Source organism: Danio aesculapii, chromosome 19, assembly GCF_903798145.1.
Source record: "Danio aesculapii chromosome 19, fDanAes4.1, whole genome shotgun sequence".
NCBI lineage: Eukaryota > Metazoa > Chordata > Actinopteri > Cypriniformes > Danionidae > Danio > Danio aesculapii.
This window is the reverse complement of record NC_079453.1, coordinates 27,789,539-27,812,446: the sequence shown is the minus strand read 5'-3', so window position 1 is coordinate 27,812,446 and position 22,908 is coordinate 27,789,539. Positions and strand designations below refer to the sequence as shown.

The window sequence follows — 22,908 nt, the reverse complement described above, 5'->3', positions numbered from 1 at the left end:
TAGATTTTATTTATAAGGATAGTGCCTATTTTATTCTTTGCTAAATCTTGGAGATTCAGCGCATCATATTGAGCAGAGTAAAGAATTTGAAGCCCTTAGAGGGAGAAAAACTCGATCTCTCTTTTTTTTATTTTGTACACTTTCAGAAATAAAGGTACACAAGCTGTCATTAGGGTGGTACCTTTTCAAAAGGTACAAATTTGTACGTAAAAGGTCCATATTAATACCTCAAGGGTACATATTAGTACCTAAAAAGTACAAAAGTGTTCCTCTTAAAATTTTTAGTTACTAATGTATACTTTTGAGGTACCAATATGGACCATTTAAGTACAAACATGTACCTTTTGAAAAGGTACCACCCCAGTGACAACTCGCGTACCTTTATTTCTGAGAGTGTAGTGCTGTATTTATACCATAGTAATCTAGTAGTGTTTGCTTTGGCTTTTTGAGGTTAATTTTTGTTAAATCCTGATTGCAACAGAGAAGTACTGGGAAATCTCTGTAGACTTCAGCGCTATAATCTTAAAATCTCAGCAAAATCACCTGTTTTGTCATCACTTTAGACATTACGCTAGAGAATCATTCAAATACTATAGCTCTAAAGTGATTTTTGTAAAGTAGCAACAGTTTCTGCTGTTCTGATGTCAACTGCAGATGTGAATGGCAGAAGAAAGTAGTTCCTCGTACAAAAGTTTTTATTATATTTTATTATACGTGAATATGCCGTCATGGCAACACAGTGGCGCAGTAGATAGTGCTGTCGCCTCACAGCAAGAAGGTCACTGGTTCAAGCCTCTGCTGGGTCAGTTGGCGTTTCTGTGTGGAGTTTGGATGTTCTCCCTGCGTTCGCGTTGGTTTCCTCTGGGTGCTTCCGTTTCCCCCAGAGTCCAAAGACATGTGGTACAGGTTAATTGGGTAGGCTAAATTGTCCATAGTGTATGTGTGTGTGAATAAGTGTGTATGTGTTTCCCAGGAATGGGTTGCAGTTGGAAGGGCATCCGCTGCATATAACAAATGCTGGATGAGTTGGCGGTTCATTCCGCTGTGGCAACCCCAGATTAATAAAGGGACTAAGCCGAAAAGAAAATGAATGAATGAATGAATATGCCGTCAAACTGATATATAAACGCGATATCACACTTGTAGCAGTGCGATATGGCTTTAAATCTGCACTGCTGGGACACTAAGGCCTGCGTCCTTCAGCCAACGCACGCTATTATAAATACTCGCGAGATTTCTCATCAAGATGAAAAATTGTCTTGTTAGTTGTGATGTTATGATAGAGCGTGAGGGTAAAATTAGCATGGAAAATTGGAGGCAGGATTGGATTTCAACCGCACACACCTGGCAACCCAGGCTGCCTCAGAGTTGCTCATGTCATTCAGTTGCTTGGGCGATGTAACCTTTTTTTACTTGTCACATCGTCATCACCAAACACGTTTTACCGTCATGGAAAACATGAAGTTTTTTCCATTCAGCATGCAGTCTCATTCATTCATTCATTCTCTTTTCAGCTTAGTCCCTTTATTAATCTGGGGTCTCCACAGTGGAATGAACCACCAACTTATCCAGCATTTTGTTTTTATGCAGTAGATGCCCTTCCTGCTGCAACCCATCACTGGGAAACACATACACACATACACGATGGACAATTTAGCCTACCCAATTCACCTGTACCGCATGTCTTTGGACTGTGGGGGAAACCGGAGCACCCGGGGGAAACCCACGCGAACGGCAAGGGAGAACATGCAAACTCCACACAGAAACGCCAACTGACCCAGCCGAGGCTCGAACCAGCGACCTTCTTGCTGTGAGGTGACAGCACTACCTACTGCGCCACTGCGTTGCCCGCATGAAGTCTCAAAATAAATTAAACAACTCTCTTCTATCAATCCTTACTTCACATTCTCATCCAGTACCTCAGAGATTGTCAAAGAGGCATAAAGGAAATCATGCTGAATGTAAGTGAAACTGCTAAAAAAATGTAACATTTTTATTTATTTTTTTGCTGAACTGATAAATTAGTGCATTTCTTTGTTGAAAAACAGGTTGGTGATTATTTGCAGTATTACACTGTGAGATCAGAAAACCCCCATATATAGAACAAGAGACTTGTTGACAAGGCAACGGAAAACCCTAATCAGAAAAGTGGTCACAAGTGGACAACATGTCAGATCAGTATCATATCTCCCTCGTGCACTTGTGATCCAATCAACCAAATTGCAATTCTCAATAGCAGGTGTAAACACTTGTACTTCTGTTCTTTTGGTTCACTTGATCTATCTACTTTAATTTCTACATTTTTTTAAACCAAACAAGCAAGCTTTTATGATATATATTTTGAGTTTAAATTTAACAACATCCAAAATAATATATATTTTGAGTTTAAATTTAACAACATCCAAAATAATCATGCTAAATATGCTTGTAAAGAATTTGTGCATATGTGAGGCTATTTTACTGCATTTACCACATCTATTATCATTGTTTTGTCTGTATATATTGTTGAACACTTACAGAGCTGGTGTCCGATGCAACTTTAAGAATCACAAGGACCACGGTTTTAGCTAATAATGTTTTTTTATGCTTTCCTGAGATTTTCTATTTTTTGAATGGCCTGAGGGCGAGTAAATTTAAGACAAATGTTCATTTTGAATAAATCATTCTCGTGTATTAGGGCACTGTTACTAATGCTTTGGCAAACCAAACTATTTCAATCTCGCAATCTCAGTATAATTAGCTGTTTAAATTGCTACATTAACACATTTTATTTAATGTAGTTTTGATTCACATCAAAACACCAAATGGGGAAGCACACTCACCTGCATAATGAGTTAATCATTCTCATCAAAGTGTAATACTGCAATATATTTATATTCACAAATAAAACTTCACTTGCAAGCATGAAATAAAATCATCTCCTTGCTGGTTTTCTAGGAATAAAGCAGTGAATAGCGCTATTAATTTTCTGTTGTAAAAAAGATAGGTGGTAGAAAAATCTGGCAAGGGGTGAAAAATACTGTAAGTGTGTCTGTGATGAAAGGGAACATGTTTAAAATACAGTTGAAAACACTTAACTAAAGTTGTTAGAAATGTACTGTGTGTTGGTTTCAGTGATGCTATTGTAACCTAAAGTAAAACAAAAATGATTGCAAACTGATTTTGGTAACTGAAATCGAATAGAGGCTGAAATCAACAGATGAATTCAAATAAAATTAAATAAAATACATTTTATAAACCTTAAACAAAAATAAAGTAGTATTACAAGACAAACTATGATAAATAAAAAACAGTGAAAGTCATATAGAAATCTAAAACAAATGATACAAATGACAATCACACATAATAATATTACCTAAAAAACTAAAATGAAACTATTAAAATGTTTTTAAGAACTGAAATAAAGTTAAAGATCAAATAAAAATATTTTTTAAAACTTAAATGAAAAGAAGTTATATTGAGTTGGCAAATAATAAAGGAATAACCTTAACTGAAGAATTAAAATGACGTAAACTAAAACTAAAATAAAGATTAATGTAAAAAAAAAGAAAAAAAAATATATATATATATATATATATAGCAACATAAAAAACACACGTCACATATGATATGATTTAATTTTCATTTAATTTTTAAGAATACTTATTTTTTTATTAAAATATTGAACAATTTTTTTTTTAATCATAAAAAACATTTATTTCTGAAGGGCCAGAGAAGAACTGTGTTATGAATACCAGCGATCAGGCGGCTGCAGATAGACTGTAAACATGCACCTTCTCCTGCCTGACAATTCTGTCACTTAACGAACTACAAATTCTTCTGTCATGTGACGCTGACAACAGAGTTGCGGATCCAATTGCAGGATTTATTAAGAGATGTCAGAGAGGCGATGTTCAAAACAGGGGCAACAGATACATGCAGGGAATCCAGAGTCGTGGTCAATAAGCAGGCGAATGGTCGGTACAGGCAGCAAGGAATTAAAACAAGAGAATAAGGCAAAGGGTCAAAACGCGGCTAGGCTAGACAAAGGAAATGCGTTGTAATGTCACAAAAACAGTTAAACAAGACTCAGCAAAGATGTGTGTGTGTGCGCTGTATTTAAAGTCTATGTAATCAGACCATAATGATCCTCCCGCTGTGTGTGTGTGCGCGAGTTAAATCAAAGTAAAACAGGAACCGGTGTGTACAAAGTGCATGAGGAATTTGTAGTTTGTTAAGTGACAGAATTGTAGTCTAGGTAAAGGTGCGTGTTTACCAACGATCTGCAGCCGCTATATCGCTGGTGATCATAACCCAGCAGATCCTGTTTTTTTTCCTTCACTTCTGTCAGTTGGTGAAGTTTGCCACTAATGCCACTGGGTTGGTTTGGGACTTGTGGAGCTGTGATTCATTGGATTTGCTTTTCTGTGTTTGGGCCTTCAGTAGTGACATTTACATTGCACTGAACTGAACTAAACTAAATTTTATCTGTAAAAACTAAAGGAGTTTCAATTTACTAGAACTTAGAGTTAAGCTGCTTTGACACAATCTACATTGTAAAAGCGCTGTATCAACAAAAATGAATTGAAGGGCTGAAATCCTTTTATAGTATACATACATTTCTTTTCTTTTTTTTTTTCAAATCTGGACAAAAAAGTTGCTGATTACACTTTGACAGTACTGTGTGTGAGCTCTGACCTTTAGGGCTGAGACAGGGGCCCTCGAGGTAGAAGACGCCCTTCAGCAGAGCCAGCTCCTGCAGGATGATGCCGAAGCTGTAGACATCACCCTTCTGTGTCCCACACGCTGGTGGATTATCAGCACGCAGAAGCTCAGGGGCCGTCCACAGCTGACCTACAAACACAAACCTCAAAATTAGAGAAGAATTTATAATTCTTTTTAAATGACATCAACTTAATCATTCATCATTCGATATAGTTTAGGTCATGGCTATACCATGCTGGTGTAAAAAAATAACCAAGGTAATCAAACAAAACCCTTTATTTAGTTGGAAAAATAATTATCATAGCAAATCACTAGTCCCTTACAAACAACAGGACAGCACTCACAGGACATCACCAATCCCTTAAAGACATCAGTAGTCTCTCACAAGACACCAATTCCTTACAGACATCAGTAGTCTCTTACAGGACTATAAAAGTCTCTAACAAACACCATCAGTGGCAAGGCTACTTAAGGGCCAGGGTGGCACTAGCCCACTCAGGGTTGACCCACGCAGACAAAAAATATTTTAAAGCTGAAAACTGAAAAATCCTGCATGGAAAACATGTAAGGCGAATATAAATGTAATTTGATAGCAGCACCCTTTATTCATTGTAAGTTTGTCAATCAAATGTACAGTCCCAATCCACTTCACAAAAATGGAACTGTGCAACTGTTGCTCCGCACTTTGTGCTGATGATTGAGTGCTTTTGTATTTGACTGAGGCAACAGCTCTGAAACCAAATCTAGAAGTGCTGTAAAGTAAGTACAGTAATAAAATGAGTAAAATGAGCATTATGAGAAGTATGACTATTGGGCCGTTTCCATTGAGTGGTACGGTTCGGTATGCTTTCATGGCCGTTTCCACTGTCAAAAGGTATCTAAAAGCGAACCATACCGTACCACGTCTTGGTTACCCTTTGCAAAGGGTACCTAGCAGGACTAAAGGGTACTAAGGACTAGGCAGAGCTAGACGAGCAGCTGAACGCTATTGGTTTACAGAGAAAGGTCACTCACTCGTGGAGCTAGCCAGAATGAAAACAAAGGAACCGCCATGTTTTGAATATATATATATATATATATATATATATATTCTGGTTTAAATTGATTTTAGAATTAAACTATATGCATTCTTCTTGCAATTTATTTATTTGTTTGCAAATTGAGGGTTGGATTATTAAATGCCATCTCACACCTCAATAAATAATTACCATATTATCAGAGATCATAAACATTTGAAACTAGTTATTATACGCAATTTAAGAGTAGGCACCAAGGTCCACGTACTTAAAAATTTCTGGCCTTGCCCATGGACACCACGGCTGCGTCCGAAATCGCATACTTCCATAATATAAAGTATGCTAAAATCAGTATGTGAAATGAGTAGTATGTCCAAAATTATAGAATTCAAAAAATAGTATCTGAGAAGTACATGGATGACCTACTACTTCCTGCAAGATTCTGAAGTGCGAATTTGATAGACGCTACACTCTCCCATGATGCACCATGAGAGAATTCATGAATGGGACTGAAGTGAAGCAACTAGGTCATGATTATCATGACAAAATGGTGAATGTAGTACGTCCAAATTCCTTTTATACTACTCGCATTCATACTTTATAGAACATACTTTTTTAACGGTCGAGTTAATGGACTGAGTAGTAGGCAATTTCAGACGCAGCCCACTAGTCTCTCGCAAGACATTACTAGTCTCTCTCAGACATCAATAGTCTTTCATAGACATCAATAATCTCTCTCAGACATCACTGGTCTCTCACAGACTTCATGGTACAGACATCAATGTTATTTTAAATGAAATTAGAACATTCCATTCACATTGTATTATTGTTCTAAGAACAATTTTCTATCAATATTACAAGAATGTTCCAAAAACATTATTTTAATAATATACGTGCTAACATTTACACAACTTGTTGGTTATGAAATGTTACCTGGGCAGTTAAATAGAACTTTCAAAGAGGACTATGGAAGTGACCTCAAAATTGAGCAAACTGTAGGTCAGGGGGTGCTCAACCCAGTTCCTGGAGATCTACCTTCCTGCAGATTTCAGTTGCAACCCATATCAAACACACCTGTCTGTAATTATCAAGTGCTGTTCAGGTCCTAATTAACTGGTTCAGGTGTGTTTGATCAGGGTTGGATCTGAACTCTGTAGGAAGGTAGATCTCCAGGAACAGGGTTGAGCTGTAGGTTGATCTCTATTCTTGTACCAGTACTCACGTGCATAGAAAGCATGCACGTCATCCAAATTGCTGTCCTTGTGGAAACTTTCCAGCCCATAATCGGTAATTTTCAGTACGAAGCGACTGTCCACCACGCAGTTGGAAGACTTCAAGTTGCCGTGGGAGATGATAACGCTGTTGTGCAGGAACGCCATTCCCTGAGTGATGAAAAGATGACACTCTCACAAAGACATCTGACAGCATCTAGTGTATTTATTAACACCACGCCACAAAAATATTAATTACTGACTCTGCAATATGCATTCAGGGGTTATAATTTGCCTGTCAAGGAATTGACATCCCTTTAAATTACATGTTTAGAAACCACCCATATATGATGTCACATGGAAAACTGTATTTTTCAAAATGTAAATCAACTTGCAACAGATTCAGTTACATTTCAGTAATAAAATCACAAAATCAATGAAGACATTTTTATAAATATAAAATAAAATGTAAAAATATTGAAAAAAATCTAACAATTATTATAAATCCTTTATGTGTGACAAAATTATTACTTTTTTAATCCATGTGTGTTCATTTCTTTCATTAAAATAAGCTTAGTAATGAAACTGTCGACTGGAATTCTGAATATGGGTCTCTCAGGTGGTCAGGACCAAATGGCACTGTGTTCCTCTTTCCTCTTCTGTTTCTCCTTTTTCTTCTGTCTCCTTTCTCTTGCCTCATCTATCCTTATTCCCAGGTGCGGCGGCTGCTGTGACAGTGGGCTGGGTTGTTTGTTGGGGCTGCAGAATGCAGTTTGGGCACATGGCTCTGGCAAGGTTGGTGGAGCTAATGTTAATGAGAGACACCTGTGTGACCCACCTGTCTCAAATCCCACAGAGAAGCTCCAGAAGGATATAAGGTAGAGCGACGACAGTGACTACGTTTACAGGGACATCAGTAATCGAATTATTTTCCTTAATCTAATTAAGACAATAATAAGATTAAGGCGTTTACATGAGTTGCTTTTTGAATGTTTCTTTCATGATCCTGTTTTACATGTTATAGCACATACTTAGATTAATGTCATTGCATCACCGCGCTGTCTGCATTTCCTCTGGAACTATAAACTGCTGGAAGACTGTTGTTTTAATGTGAAAGTTCATACCGCATGCTGAATGGAAGAAAAGAAACCTCTGCATTTCACGATGCAGGTGTCTTTGGTCTGCACTGACTCAATAGGCACAAATAGTGTGAAACAGCAGTGTGTGGGTGTGGGTGTGTGTGGACTTTCCAGTCGCAAAACGCAGCGAAAAGCTGCGCATGACGGTAATAGTTCGATTAAGGTGTTTACATGTCTGTATTACAGTTCAATAAAGCGACTAAAATCGGCATACTCCACATGTCTTAATTCGATTTCTCTTTAGTTTGATTATGAACTTAATCTGATTTAATTAATAAAAAAAAAATCACTGTTTCCATAGTAGACTCTTAATCAGAGTATTGTCACAATCGCATTAAAATCGAATTATTGGTGTCCATGTAAACGTAGTCAGTAAAGGACGAGAGAGGACTAGTCCTGGAACATGTACAGTGCTGCCTTTGGTTCATGAGGAGTTGCTGCTTACTTTCATATTGTTGTTAAATTTATCTTGTGATTAAATTTAGATTCAGCATTTGTCTGCAGTGTTGAGGAAAAGGTACTTTTAATGCAATAAAATCTTGTGTAACTTCTTAAAAAAGTAAATAAATGTGTTGCTTAGTTATATTTTAGCGCATATAACCATATCTCCAACAAGACAGGATGTGCACAAAGCAACTGGGATTAAAAGATCTGTTCAGCTTGCTGTGATCATCAATCATCATCAAACGTGAGTTTTACAAGTTTGAAACATTTTTAAAACAGTGTGTGTTTGTACTAAAGTCAGTAAAATCTTGTGTAATTCATCACCAAAGCCGCATAGCGTCAGTCCAATTATAGTGAAGATGCTTCAATCCCGGTTTGTGGACGTTAACTCAGGTTTATATTGTCAATTAACATAATGGACGTCCATACAGTGGTGTAGATTAACATGTATCCTGCCACATTTGCTATGCAAAGTTAAACATATGTATGTGTGTGTGTGCGCAAACTTTGTAACGACACAGTGTGTGAGACTCATTGTTGCAGAAAGGCTTGAATTAACTCCACAACAAATACATCAAATAACCACTGGGAAAATTAGTAGTAAGGGACATCTGCTTAATTTGTGTCTGTCACTGTGCTGCTTATGCATCAGACGCAGCAGGTTAAGGCTACACCCATCAGAGCTATATCGAGAGATCTCTGTGGCTCTGACACGCATGTGGGAACAATGGGCAGGGAGAACCAGCATTTGCATTAAAGGCACAGGCAACAAAATCAGCTACAGTGTACTAACATCTCAAATTTCCCATATTCACAAAGGTATAATAAATAATCTGATAGGTATTATGTGCTGAAACTTTACAGACACATTCTGGAGACACAAAAGGCTTATATTAAATCTTTAAAAAGGGGTAAAATAGGTGCCCTTTAATGGAAGTAATGTGTTGTGTTACTTGTTCGTTGTGTTTTTTTTAATCTCATCTGTGTAATGATATCATTATTTTACACCAAAAGTGAAATGTGAAGTGAAAAACATCAGGATGTTTCAGCAATAAATATTTTTAGTTTGTATTTCAAGATTTTTATTAATTTTAAGGGATACTAAGGCCCAATCCCAATTCTATTTTTGTACACCTACCCCTTTGAAACAGAGTGTGAAGGGGAAGAGCTTCAAATTTTACCTCTAAGAAAGGGGACACCACTACAGTACAATGTCATCGCGATTTCTGGCTTCATATGAGATCATATGAGACGCCAACGATATAATGTTATCATAACAATCTAATGTGGCAATAAGATTATAGCTGTACTGTACATTTACACCATGGCCATATTCATCTATGTAAACACACCAAAAACAACATTTACATAATTTAACAGACACGTAATTCCTAGCAACTAGACTTTTCTGACAGGGTATTCGAGTGTCATCGAGTGTCATCGAGTGTCAGAATGTTGTGGGACTGCTATTTAGGAGTTATTATTATGGATTATAGATCGCGAAATTTATCGTTTATTTTAGCAATTTTTTAAAAAGCATGATGGTAAAACACGAATGCGATAATGAATGTATAAAAACATCTGCTTGTTTGTAGTAAAAATATGCAGTAATGACAAAAAATACTAATTTGTGCATCTCCTGACTTCCGTGTGCAGCCATGCTGCCGTTGTAGATGGTGTATTCTGCAAAGTTTTCGTACCCCTTGATTTCCAGTGTGGTCCAGAAAAATCTCAGTTTCGAGGGCTATATAGCTCTTCCTCTTAGCCCTATGCCTTCAAGCTAAAGAGAATTTGGACACTTCTACCCCTTCACGTAAAAGCGCAAAAAGAGGGGTAAGATGAAGGGCTAAGGGGTGGAACTGGGCATAAAAGTGTTTTTGTGGAAGCAAGGAGAGTTCGCAATTTACACAACATATCTCTACATATTCTTGACTTCTTTCAACACAGTGTCAGGAAAGCCATTAGTCTATAAATGGGAAAAGTAACTTTTTTGAAAAAGTAACACAAATATTTAGTTTGAAATGAGAAAAAAGTAATGCTTTACATTATTAGTTACTTGAGATAAGTAATCTGGTAACTCACGTTACTTTAATGCACAGGTGTTAAATCCAGTTCCTGGAGAGCCGCAGCTCTGCACAGTTTAGCTTTAACCCTAATTAAACACACCTGATGAAACTAATTGAGTCCTTCAGGCTTGTTCTGGTAGTACCTAGAACAGCAAAGTCAAGTAAAGGAGGTCGAGTCTTCTCATTTATGGCTCCTAATGGATGGATGGATTGGCTCTTTAATGATTGGACTCTCAGTAGTGAATATTAAACCACACTGAACTGAGCTAAACTGAACTGAACCTAAACACTGAAAACTGAACTGACACTGTTTCAATTTACTATGATCTTCTATGTAAAGCTGCTCTGACACATACTACATAGTAAAAGCGCCATACAAATAAAGGTAATTTGAATTGTATTGAATTGTTTGAGACCTACAGGTAAATGTGTTTAAATAGGGTTGGAACTAAACTGTGCAGAGCTGCGGCTCCCCAGGAATTGGATTTGATACCTGCGCTTTAATGCATTACACCTCAAACACTGTTTGTCAGTTGCAGCTTCAATCAAATTTATCTACAGTCACAAATTCCAAGCATTTAAAGCCAAAACTGTATTTCTACTGCATGAGGAACAAACACAAATGCAATCACAGATTCTGTAAGAGGTAATGAGCAAAACACAAACACATTAAAATGATGGATTATATTAGGTTTGATTTTGAAATGCTGTTAGCTCTTGCATATCGTGTGACCGATTGCATCATGCTAATATTTGTATTCTTCTTTTAAATAAAAAAAATCATTGTGTTAATGGAGCTTTCAGAATACATGCAACACGAAATGAATCTTTTGTAACACTTTCATTGTTTCATTATACTGCTTTCTAGTCAGTTTTTAAAATAAAGGCCTGTTACTGTACATGTAGTGGTAGAAGTGTTTACATATAGGATAGAGTGCTTTGGGTGCACTAGAATACAAGTGAAGTGTAATATAAATGCTATAAATAAATGATGCCAAGTCATCTTAATTAAGCATCTACATGTCAGTTAGTGAGAGTGTTGTTTATACATCACAATAAAGAAGAAGCATGTGTGACAGATGTTAAGTGCTCACCTTAACAATGTCGTTGATGAGAGAATAGCGAAACATCCAGTCCAGCGTGATTCCTTCACTCTCCATCAGATCCTATAGTTCACAAAAACATCATATGGATTGTGAGGAAAGTCTGTGTGCTGTGTGTAATGTTGCTTGTGCAGCATTAAAATAACTGTAATTTCTCATATGACAATGCATCCAAATGGTTACAAAAACATTATTTTGAATTGCTGTAATGTTTCACTTTTTTTTTAACTATATTTTTGATTAACGCAGCCTTGTAGAGCCTAATATGTGTTTATACATTAAAAAATAAGTTTTTTTTAATAACAATGGGTGAGTACAATTTTTTACTTCTTCCCTGAATACATGCATGTCTGCAGAAAGCATCCTCAATGTTCAGTCTATGTTAGCGTAACAAAAAGTGTGGCATTAACCTGAACCACATGAGCTGGTCTCTGTTTCTCAAACTCATAACTTTGCACTCCATAAAACGTTTTATTGCATATAAACATATATTTATACTCAGCAGACACTTTATTAGATAGACCTGTATAACTGATAGTTAAACAAATGTTTATTCAGACAATGGCAGCAACTTGGCATTCAAACATGTAAATGATCATCTGCTGAACTTTAAACTGAGCATCAGAATGAGAAACAAAGGTGATTTAAGTGTTTGACGGCTGATTGAGTATTTTAGAAATGGCTGATGTACTGGGATTTTTACACAAAACTATCTCTAGAGTTTATGGAGGAAAAATGCAGGGAGCTTATTTTCTGTAAGAACATTGCATTGTTGATCCCAGAGGTCAGAAGAGAATGGGCCGAGTGGTTTGTAAATGAAATATATTTTAACTACTTGTTGCAATTGAGCATAGTCTGCTTGGGAGCATCATTGAATTCACAAAATGTCAAACTTTGAGGTAGATGAGCAGAAGAAGAGCTCATGTTTCCATCCACTTATTTTTATGCACATTTTGGATTATCGCATTTTTTTTTTTTGGATGGAAATGGGAATATGCGCATAAATTAAAAATAAAACCTCACAACTGAGTAGGATGAATGTTTTATTCGATAATAAAAAAATTGCATAAACTTTGATGGAAACACTTTTACAGACTAAATTCTAATTTGTACTTAAAAAAAAGTCCTGTGATATTGTTAAGAGATCATGCGATGATAAAAATTTGTGCGATGGAAAGCATTAAAGGTTCAAGGCACCTTTAAACACTTAAAAAAAAAATGTTAACAGATTTGTGTGTGTGTGTTGAGCATCAGTTAAAACAACGTTAGCACCTGTCAGCTTTAATTGTGGGGACAACTTGATAATTTTAAGCTTTTGTCAGCTAATTTTATCTTCCGGGTTTAAAATAATTTTGAGAGTAGGGTCAAAATTGGTGACAGTGCCAATCTGCCTGTCCAGTGATGATGTGTCGGCCAAGCTGTGAGACCACGTCCACGCACGGCATGCAGTATTTAGCCATTCATGAAGAGTTGTATGTGTTTGTTTTCATCATCCACGGGGTTTGTTGCATGTTTTCCCCTGCAATGCTGTCAGGGCCAATACCGCAAAGCTGTTGGTTTGCAGCAAGCATTTTTGTTGGGAGAGCTGTACGAGAATTGGAGAATGGTGGACTTTGTCTTTTATCAGTTGAGTTCCTTACCATTCAGACACATTGAATATTTGTGCTGCTTTGTTCACCTATGTAATAATACCAGGGCTAATAGTTGAAATAGATAGGGCAAGATACCTGCAGGAGGAAGAAAAGTCCTCCTCATTTATAGTGTTTATATAAACATGATTGTCTTTATAATGACTTAACAAATTTGGTTATGTGTATATGAAATTATAAATAACAAATGTAGCAGTGCACTAAATTACTGTTTATTTCTTTGCATTTTAACTTTGTACTCTAGAAAATCATGCATCTCCTCATGGTTTGTGTCTCATTTTGTGAGCCAACTGACATTTATTTGCTCCCCTCTTTTTCCCGTTCTGCTGGCCACGCCCGCTCCTCCCTCTGCTCTCATTGCTTCACGCCAATCATGAAGCATTTTTTTTTTAATTCTGAGGTAGACTCGAACTGAAAGAGGGGGGTTTTATGGCCCTTTAATTAATAAACCAGTGGACTGACATCATTGTAAAATATCTGAAATGCTGTTTTGGGCATTCTATGCCTTAACCAAAGTCTGGCAGATCATTCATTGAAGCATTAATTTTCAAGAAATATAATCAGGCTTATTCATTTATTAAAAAAATATAATTTGGTGTTGTTACAATGTGCTGATGCTTAAGAAAGTTACATTTTTGCTTTCTATAATATTTATTTCATGTTTTAGGATGAATATTTTTTCTTGCTCAAATTAGGCATGCAAGGTAAAATATTTTGCTAAATATTTTGTCCAGTGCAGATGTTTATTTTATGTAATTAAAATGGTAATATTTATTGAATTTTATGCTTTATATTATTATTGAGTTATATTTATTGAATTATATTTCCCATTAACTCAATTAAGTATGTGCCCTTCAAGGTTTAATAAGAAAACACACATTGAGCAAATGAGTTATAACAAACACTGAAAATGTTTTACTGACTATACATACACAAATACAAATATTTCTCATTTAATATATACATTTTTTAAATAAATAAAATAATAAATAAGTTTCTTTTCCAATAATGTAAAATTTAACGTTTCATCTCAATGTCAAAAAATACTTAAAAAATCACATTTACACACATTTATTTAAATTTCAGGTTTCTTCTCAGTTTTGTATGGTGCAGCATTATTTTGTATTTATTTGACTCTGATTTTTTGTGTTTCTTTGTGGTCTTTCCCGCTGTCAACTGGCGAAAAAACAAAGAAAGCAGATCCTGATTGGTTCTCGTGCTGTGCATTCGAAATGCTGATTGGCTCACACAAAGAACCTAGAGCCAAGCTAAAGCTTGACTGTAGATAAAACCTTTTTCATTTATTAAATAAAAAGTTTTAAAATGTAAATAACTTATAAAAAAACATCACATAATGTAAATAAATTGTCAAGAATATGTGAATAACTCAATTTTGACAAAAATGTCACATAGAACCTTATAATTCTAAGGTGACGATATGGTTTACGCAGCGGACGCCCTTCCAGCCGCAACCCAGTACTGGGAAACCTTGCTTTCTTATTCTTGTATTAAAGACAAACTGTTTTGTTAAACAAAAGCAAAAATTTTACAGTTTTAAATAATGTTTTTTTCATGTTTCTATGATCAAAATTAAAAGAGAAGCCTTTTTGCTGGTAATGACAAAATTATTAATTGTGTCTGTATGTTTCATTTTCATTTAGACAGTTTGACTTTCACGTTTTTTTTTGTTTTTTGTTTTATCACAATGAGCCAGGATAGCACTGCGTCAGATGGCCGTTTCAGAAAGTGTAAACTTAGTGCTTGAAGAAAGGTACGTTTTAAATGTGGGACCTATGTAGTTTACATAGCTGATTTTATGTACAGTTGAAGTCAGAATTATTAGCCGACCTGTTTATTTTTTTCCCCAATTTCTGTTTAACGGAAAGAAGATTTTTTTTCAACACATTTCTAAACATAAAAGTTTTTATAACTCAATTTTTTTATCTTTGCCATGATGACAGTAAATAATATTTGACTAGATATTTTTCAAGACACTTCTATACAGCTTAAAGTGACATTTAAAGGGTTAACAAGGTTAGTTAGACAAGTTAGGGTAATTAGGCAAGTACTGTATAACTATGGTTTGTTCTGTAGACTCTGTAGAAAATATATAGCTTAAAGGGGCTAATAATTTTGACCTTAAAATGTTCTTTAAAAATTAAAAACTGCTTTTATTCTAGCCGAAATAAAACAAATAAGACTTTCTCTAGTAGAAAAAATATCATCAGACATACTGTGAAAATTTCCTTGCTCTATTAAGCATAATTTGGGAAATATTTAAAAAAGAAAAAAAAATTCAAAGGGGGGCTTGTAATTCTGACTTCAACTGTAAACGCATACAGCTGTTTGCACTTCTGGATATATTCTAACTACTTTTTTACTTACTCTGCACAATGACAATAAAGCTGAATGTAATCTACATGAATAAATGTACTGTAAATGCAGTAACTGAGCATTATGGCGTATAAAGCAATGGTGTGCTCAAATGTTCACCTGTAAGCTTCCTCGAGGGCAGTACTCAGTGAGGATGCAGATGTTTGGTGGGTCGATACATGCACCGATAAAGCGCGTCAGGTGCTCATTCTGGACATCACGCATCTATAACAGGAAGAGAAAAGAGCAGAAGGGAAAGAGGAGCGAGAGAGAGAACAGTATTAGGTGGAGAAGACAAACAGAGAGAGCTGCATGTTTAGCCCCTCTTTTCCATCAGACTCCTATCTATTAATATCTCCCAGAACATCATATAAACTTAATTACGATGAAGGCACCTGGCATAAAGCAGCGAGCGGCATGGATGCACACTTACATGTTTGAGCTCAAACAGCACTTTCCTGGTGAGCTCGATGCGTTTCTTGTTGACATACTTAATGGCTGTTATGTTTCCCTGGAAAAGAGGCATCAACGCACATTAGTTTCTCCATGATTGCTGTCGTGGGCTCGGCAAAGAGCCAGAGCACTTTAGAGATAGGTAAAAAAATCATTCATCAATTAAAAGGAGAAAAAAAAGCAACATAATGTGTTAATTAAGCACCATCCTAATGAATGGGTAAAATAATGACGTGAACATGAATGGTGCTCATCCTTAGGGGTTCTTCTTAATTGGAGAGGCGCTGGATCATCTGATGAAGAACTGGCCATTAGCCAGGGCAGCGTGATGGTATTATTGGAGATCTAAATATGAGCCATGTTTCCAGGCAGGATGTGCAATTTACTTTAGTCTAAAAGACATGCACATAGACTTATTACAGCATATAGAGTGAACAGGTATAGCAGGGCTGAAAAATCTGGCAGTTTGGGCCAGAGCGGCCCACTACATACAATCAAAATGCTACCCACTTGTGCACGCCCTTGAATATATTTACCAACTCCTATTCTGTAAAATCTCAAAAGCCATATATAGGAAATAATAAGAGTTGACAAATTAAAAACTTTAAAAAAAGATTTTATTATTATAATAAAATTATAATCCACACTGGAAGTCCATCTTGTGTGTTTTGAGGGAGCCTATATTAAATAATGAACAACAAAAAACTACCTGCTGACGCACACAGTTAATGGTGATGAACAAAATAAAGTTAAACAATAAAAGCAATGTATCAGAGACCCTTAACAGACTAAAATGTTTAACTCAACCGTGAAACATCAAAAGGTAGCTTAAAGATTTTATATAATCAATTAAATAAACTTAAATGATTAAAAACAGCAACACATATTTATTTGGGCCCAAACTACAAAACCAAATTTAAAACAATTCCAGTACTAGTTTTGCTTGTTGCACACTAGTTTGATAATGTATAAATATCATTATAACTATATTGTATAAATACTATTATAGCTACAAGCCTAAATGCTGACAATCAAAAACAAAATTACTTGATATCACAGGTGATTGTCTTCTGACACACATGAAATGACATGAATGACACTCTTCATAGAGCGTGAGAGGCATCGTTCTTTAGGACCTATATCATTTGAAAAATAAAGACTTGCAGGTTAAGGAAACAGCATGGGAGGAAGTTGCAGCGGGCTTTGGTGCAGATGAAAAGTAAAAATAAAAAGTGTATTTATAGATAGATAGGAAACTAGATAGAATAGATGGAGATAGATTGATGTGCAAGAGTCTCCAATCCGCTGGGTGCTGCTGACGCAGCCCATGTGAAAGGCAAACGTCTGCGCGCTGCTTCTGTTCTCCATACGCGATGCGCAAAATAGGAGTTTGTGATTGGGTCAGCCCAATGTCAATAAAGATAATAACCATTGGGCTGCAGATTATGTCACATGGGCCGGTCTGTCCAAAAAAAAAAAAAAAAAAAGGACTTTCAGAGCGTCACAGATCACAGCATCGACAATTAATTAGGCAGAAAAAAAAACGATAGCCTGCAAAGCGTTTTATGTGCCGATCATATCATAAGAAGAGGATCAGCCTGGCCCAAAAAGTAAGTCGGCCCAGCGGGAACCTCCCCGGTCTGCCAGATGGCCAGTCCACCCCTGGATATAGCAATTAGTACAGTTAAAAGTGGGTGGGGTTTAGAGAATCAGAATTGTGTATAATTGGCCAGAATAAACAGATCCAAATAATAAACCTCTTACGATAAGTTTGGACTGCACGATTTTCAAAGCAGTCGTTCATGGATGTTTTCACACTACATGACTACTTGGGGTAGCGTTTCATCGCTGCTTTGTTTACACTGCAAGATGAATTGGCCACAGGGGGTTTTACACTGCATGACTTTATAATAAGGAGAATCGCCGACAACTTTGTCTCGGTCCACAAACTACGTCTCACAACCAAACACACTGAAGAAGTGACATGGAAACAACGTGAGGGCATGTAGTATATCTTTTGTTATTAACTACATAATGAGAAAGAAGCCTTTAGTGGGCTAGTAAAATTACTTATTTTGCTCATCTGGCTTTTGAAGGGAATTGTCAATTTCTCCTCCACCTTTTTTCTGTTTCGACCCGGTTGTGGTATTGTCAGAATGACATGTCAAACAGACATGGGTGCTCCTGCCAAATTTACACTAGTTTTTTTCTGGGTCTCTTGGGTCTCCCAAATAGACTGAAAATAAGCACTTTTAACTTCTCCCCCAACCTCCCGCTGGCCTGCAGGTAGCCATACTTGTGGATGCTGCTCTCTCATTGACTGTAGGTAATCGTTGATGTTATTTTAAATCAGAACACATTTCACATGGCATGATTTGAATCGGCGACAGGTCCAGATTAGTGATGCTCAAAAAAATTGATAAACTGTTAACCGAAAGGGTGCGTTTTTAACCGATTAATGGCATCAGTTTAAAAATTTGACTTAAAAAAAGATTGTAAATATTATTTTATATATTTTTTAAGTCACAGTCAACACACTTTTTCCGTTGTGAGGCGCATCTTTTGAATTGTCTACTAATGTGCTGCTGGGAAATGAAAACATATTTAAAAGTTACCAGGCTCCTATCATGAGTGCTTTTAAGAAAAACTAATTTCAGGGTCTGCCAAATTATCAGTATCAAACCTTCGAAATGGCAGAGTAAGTTCAAGAGCAGGTGTGTAATTATATATATTGCTATACAATAATGCTTATACAGGGTTTCTGTGGGTTTCACCAAATCAAATTTAAGACTTTCCAAAGAGAATTATGAATGAAATGTCAGACTTAAACATAATTAAAAACTATAAAAAATACATTTACATTTACATTTAGTCATTTAGCAGACGCTTTTATCCAAAGCGACTTACAAATGAGGACAAGGAAGCAATTTACACAACTATAAGAGCAGCAGTGAACAAGCGCTATAGACAAGTTTCAGGTGTGTAAAAGTCTAAGAAGCAAAACATTAGTAGAAATTTTTTTTTTTTTTTTTGAGAGAGAGAGAGAGAGAGAGAAAGAGGGCACAGTTAGTGGTATAGCCAGAGAGGCAATTGCAGATTAGGAAGGAAAGTGGAGACTAAACAGTTGCGTTTTTAGTCGTTTCTTGAAGACAGCAAGTGACTCGGCTGTATATAATTATATAAATATATAATTGTACATAATTAAAAATGAAATGTCAGACTTAGACATAGTTAAAAACTAAGTATTGACAACAGTCTGTAAAGGTCAGTGTCCTTACCAGGTAGCTATAAACAAATGTTATTGAAAGAAAGATTAAATGAAAGAATTTTTACGTTTGTAGTCCAGATTAGCATGTAAAAATATTAATGTTTGGAAATAAATCTCCTATCAAGTATTCAAGCCTTTAGTGCTGTAATGAACAACAAATGCCCACAAAATCATCTGAATATTCTTAAAAGCTACTCTAAAAGGTATTCACTGTATAATGAAGTGCCCACAATATTGATATTGTACATAGGGCCAGATTAACATAAGGACTAGGTGGGGCTGAAGCCCCAGGGCCCACGGAAGGAGGGGGCTCTTGATTGGCTGAAGAATTAATTTGCATCATGACATGGGAAACGCCTCTTTGTGTTATGCTTTCGCATGTTAATAAAGTGATGTATTACTTTTGGTTCGCTGCTAATTAAAAACAGTGACACCACTAAATTGGGGCTCGAAGTGGCTTTAACCCAATCAAAATATTGAATAGCTCTGTTTTAGCCCTCCACAATGGTGATCAGATGTCCCATTTTTACCAGGACAGTCCCTTATTTGGGCACTATCGTGAGACCCTACCTGCAAAAAGTAGGCTAATCAAGCTCGACGTGAACAAAAAATACAATTCAAACAGTATTCATTAATGATTAACTTGTGCATGTAGTAACAGAAGCTGGGATAAGTGGAGTCATCCTGAATGGACTGAATGGATAACTGAAGCGCAATCTCGGCTGCATGGCTGTTACAGCTGGATTTAAGTAACTGGTTTGGTCTGGCCATCTTACCATCACATAATATAACCAAGACAGTGTGCGAACAAAGCAGATAGCCTACACAAACAGTTATCTAATGTCCATCATTTCAGAGTATCTATCTTAAATACACTGGGTTGCGGTTTAGGTCTAACTGAACTGAAACTTTTTTTATTAATGTTTACTTTGCCCCTTTTTATAAAAACAACTAGAAACATTAAAAACATGGATTTTATAGATATCCTATCATTAGAGATTTATTCTCAGCTAAAGTTCTAAAGGAACTTTTTATAGGTAAAACCCTATTTAAAGAATTTATTATACAGTAAAGCACATTTTAGGAAGTATTGCAAACGTTTTTGTTTTGGTTTGCTGATTTTGGCAACCTGTTTGAATTTTCATATTATTATTATTTTTTTTTTAATTAATTTTGTATACTTGTAGGCCTACTTTATTAAAATAGAAAATTATAATATAATAATCAAGTATAAGACAGATGGTGGGAAATCAGATAACATTAATTAGTAAATTAATAATAATAAAATTAATAATAACAACAACAACAACAACAACAACAATTATAACAGCAAAAATATATACTTCTGTGCGGCAATAAAATAAAAATAAAATAAATTGTGTTCTTAATCTGGCCCAGATTGTGCATATTCATTATGATGATATTGAATTATTGATTTTCGCCATATGTCTACTCAATACCAAACCTAAAATACCTTGTAGTAGCCAGTCTTGGCGTAGATCTGGAAGTTTCCATCCATAGTCAGCAGTGAGCCGTAGTTAGAGCCTCTCTGTGTGTAAAAGATTGAACTGGACATTAGTATGTTTGAAGTTAAATTATTCAGTTCAATTCAGGTTTATTTGTTTAGCGCTTCTCACAATAATTATAGTTTCAAATCAGTTTCACAAAAGGAGCACATGACTGCATTACAATCAAATTAGGAAAAGTTAAGAATATTAGTTACCATAACTTTATTAGTTACTAATAACTTATTGAAAAATAAAAAAATTGGGCTGTAACAAATCACAGTAATTTTTTAAGCTGGTTTAATGTGTCATTTTTTACAATGCTCTGCGTATATGTGTGTATGTGTGTGTATGTCTGTGGGTGTGTGTACAGTATGTTTGCCCTCACCAGGGATATGGTGAGTTTGCTGCAGGCTCTGCGCAGGACCTTCTCCATGTTGCTCATCTGGATGTCCTCCCAGTGCACACGCCACAGCTGAGCGGTCAACTCATTCTCCAACTTCAGCTTCCTGATGGCGGACAGAGAAACACGCCGAGAGACAAAGAAAGAAGAGTATAAATAAGCCGAGGACAGGGACAATGAGCGGTGTGAGCAAAAAAAACAAAAACCATCAGATGAAAAAGACAAAAGCAAGCCAGTAGAACAACAGACCCAAATAGAAGAAAGCAAGTCATAAATGTTAAATAATAAATGTTAAGCAAACCAATTTAAGCTGATATGTTACTGTCAGCACTTAAATATATTAAATGTTCAGCAATCAACATCTGTAAAACAACTTTGAAACAACAGACGTCCTTCATTTCATTTTATTATTGATGCTTTGGTACTAATATTTACAGGATTATAATAATATCATGATTAATGCATGCAGACATTCAAAGAATAAATACCGAGCACAGCAAAGTCGATATAACAGTCTGTACTGTACATACACTACCTGACAAAAGTCTTCTCACATATCCAAGTTTTAGGAAAAACAAATAACTTGGCGAGTTCTAGTCGAACATTTGGTATCAGAAGTGGCTTGTATGAAAGATAAAGGCCTCTAGATTACACTTATTTTACAAAAATAAAATATGATCATGCTTTGATTTTTAATTATTTAATTAGGACAGTAAGGTTTGACTTTGCTTAGACAAAAGTCTTGTCACAGAAATAATGTACAGTATAGAATATAAAGTCATGGTGCAATGGAAAAAGAATTATTATTGTGTATGACTCCTATGAGCTTGGAGGACTGCATCCATACATCTCTGCAATGACTCAAATAACTTAAATAAAGTCATCTGGAATGGCAAAGAAAGCCACCAAGAGCTCATCAAGATTCTTTGGAATCATCTTCAATGCCTCCTCCTTCATCTTACCCGAGACATGCTCAATAAGGTTCATATATGGTGACTGGGTGGGCCAATCCTGGTGCACCTTGACCTTCTTTGCTTTCAGGAACTTTGATGTGGAGGCTAAAGTATGAGAAGGAGTGCTATCCTGCTGAAGAATTTGCCCTCTCCTGTGATTTGTAATGTAATAGGCAGCACAAATGTCTCAATACCTCAGGCTGTTGATGTTACCATCTGCTCTCCATATCTCTCACATGCCCCCAATGAATGTAACCCTAAACCATGATTTTTCCTTCACCAAATTTGACTGATTTTTGAGAGAATCTTGGGTCCATGGAGGTTCCAAAAGGTCTTCTGCAGTATTTGTGATAATTGGGATGCAGTTCAACAGATGATTCAATAGTAAAAAAATCGACCTTCTGCCACTTATTCGAATGATCAACTTTAAGTCAAGTTATTATTTGTCGCTCTTACAACTGGGATCGACAACAAGATGACAAGACTTTTTTTAAGTAGTGTAGATGGGCTATTCTACAACAGCTGTGCTGTTTCTAACAGACTTGATACAGTAACATTGGTAGAACAATTAAAACAATTTTATTTTCACACAAGGCCACATTAAACATATCTAGGATACTA

At 36.0% G+C, this 22,908-nt stretch overlaps 1 protein-coding gene across 1 annotated transcript in view; it reads right to left on the bottom strand.

Annotated features, from left to right (window-relative positions):
• npr1a (natriuretic peptide receptor 1a) overlaps positions 1-22,908 on the bottom strand; it is a 189,531-nt gene that overhangs the window by 17,443 nt on the left and 149,180 nt on the right. Inside the window, exons 9-15 of the mRNA XM_056479373.1 lie at positions 21,320-21,440; positions 20,901-20,975; positions 16,139-16,216; positions 15,826-15,930; positions 11,675-11,746; positions 6,943-7,102; positions 4,678-4,833 (exon numbers count right to left, since the gene is read on the bottom strand). Coding sequence (XP_056335348.1) covers positions 4,678-4,833; positions 6,943-7,102; positions 11,675-11,746; positions 15,826-15,930; positions 16,139-16,216; positions 20,901-20,975; positions 21,320-21,440 — 767 coding nt within the window. The remainder of the gene's footprint in view (positions 1-4,677; positions 4,834-6,942; positions 7,103-11,674; positions 11,747-15,825; positions 15,931-16,138; positions 16,217-20,900; positions 20,976-21,319; positions 21,441-22,908) is intronic.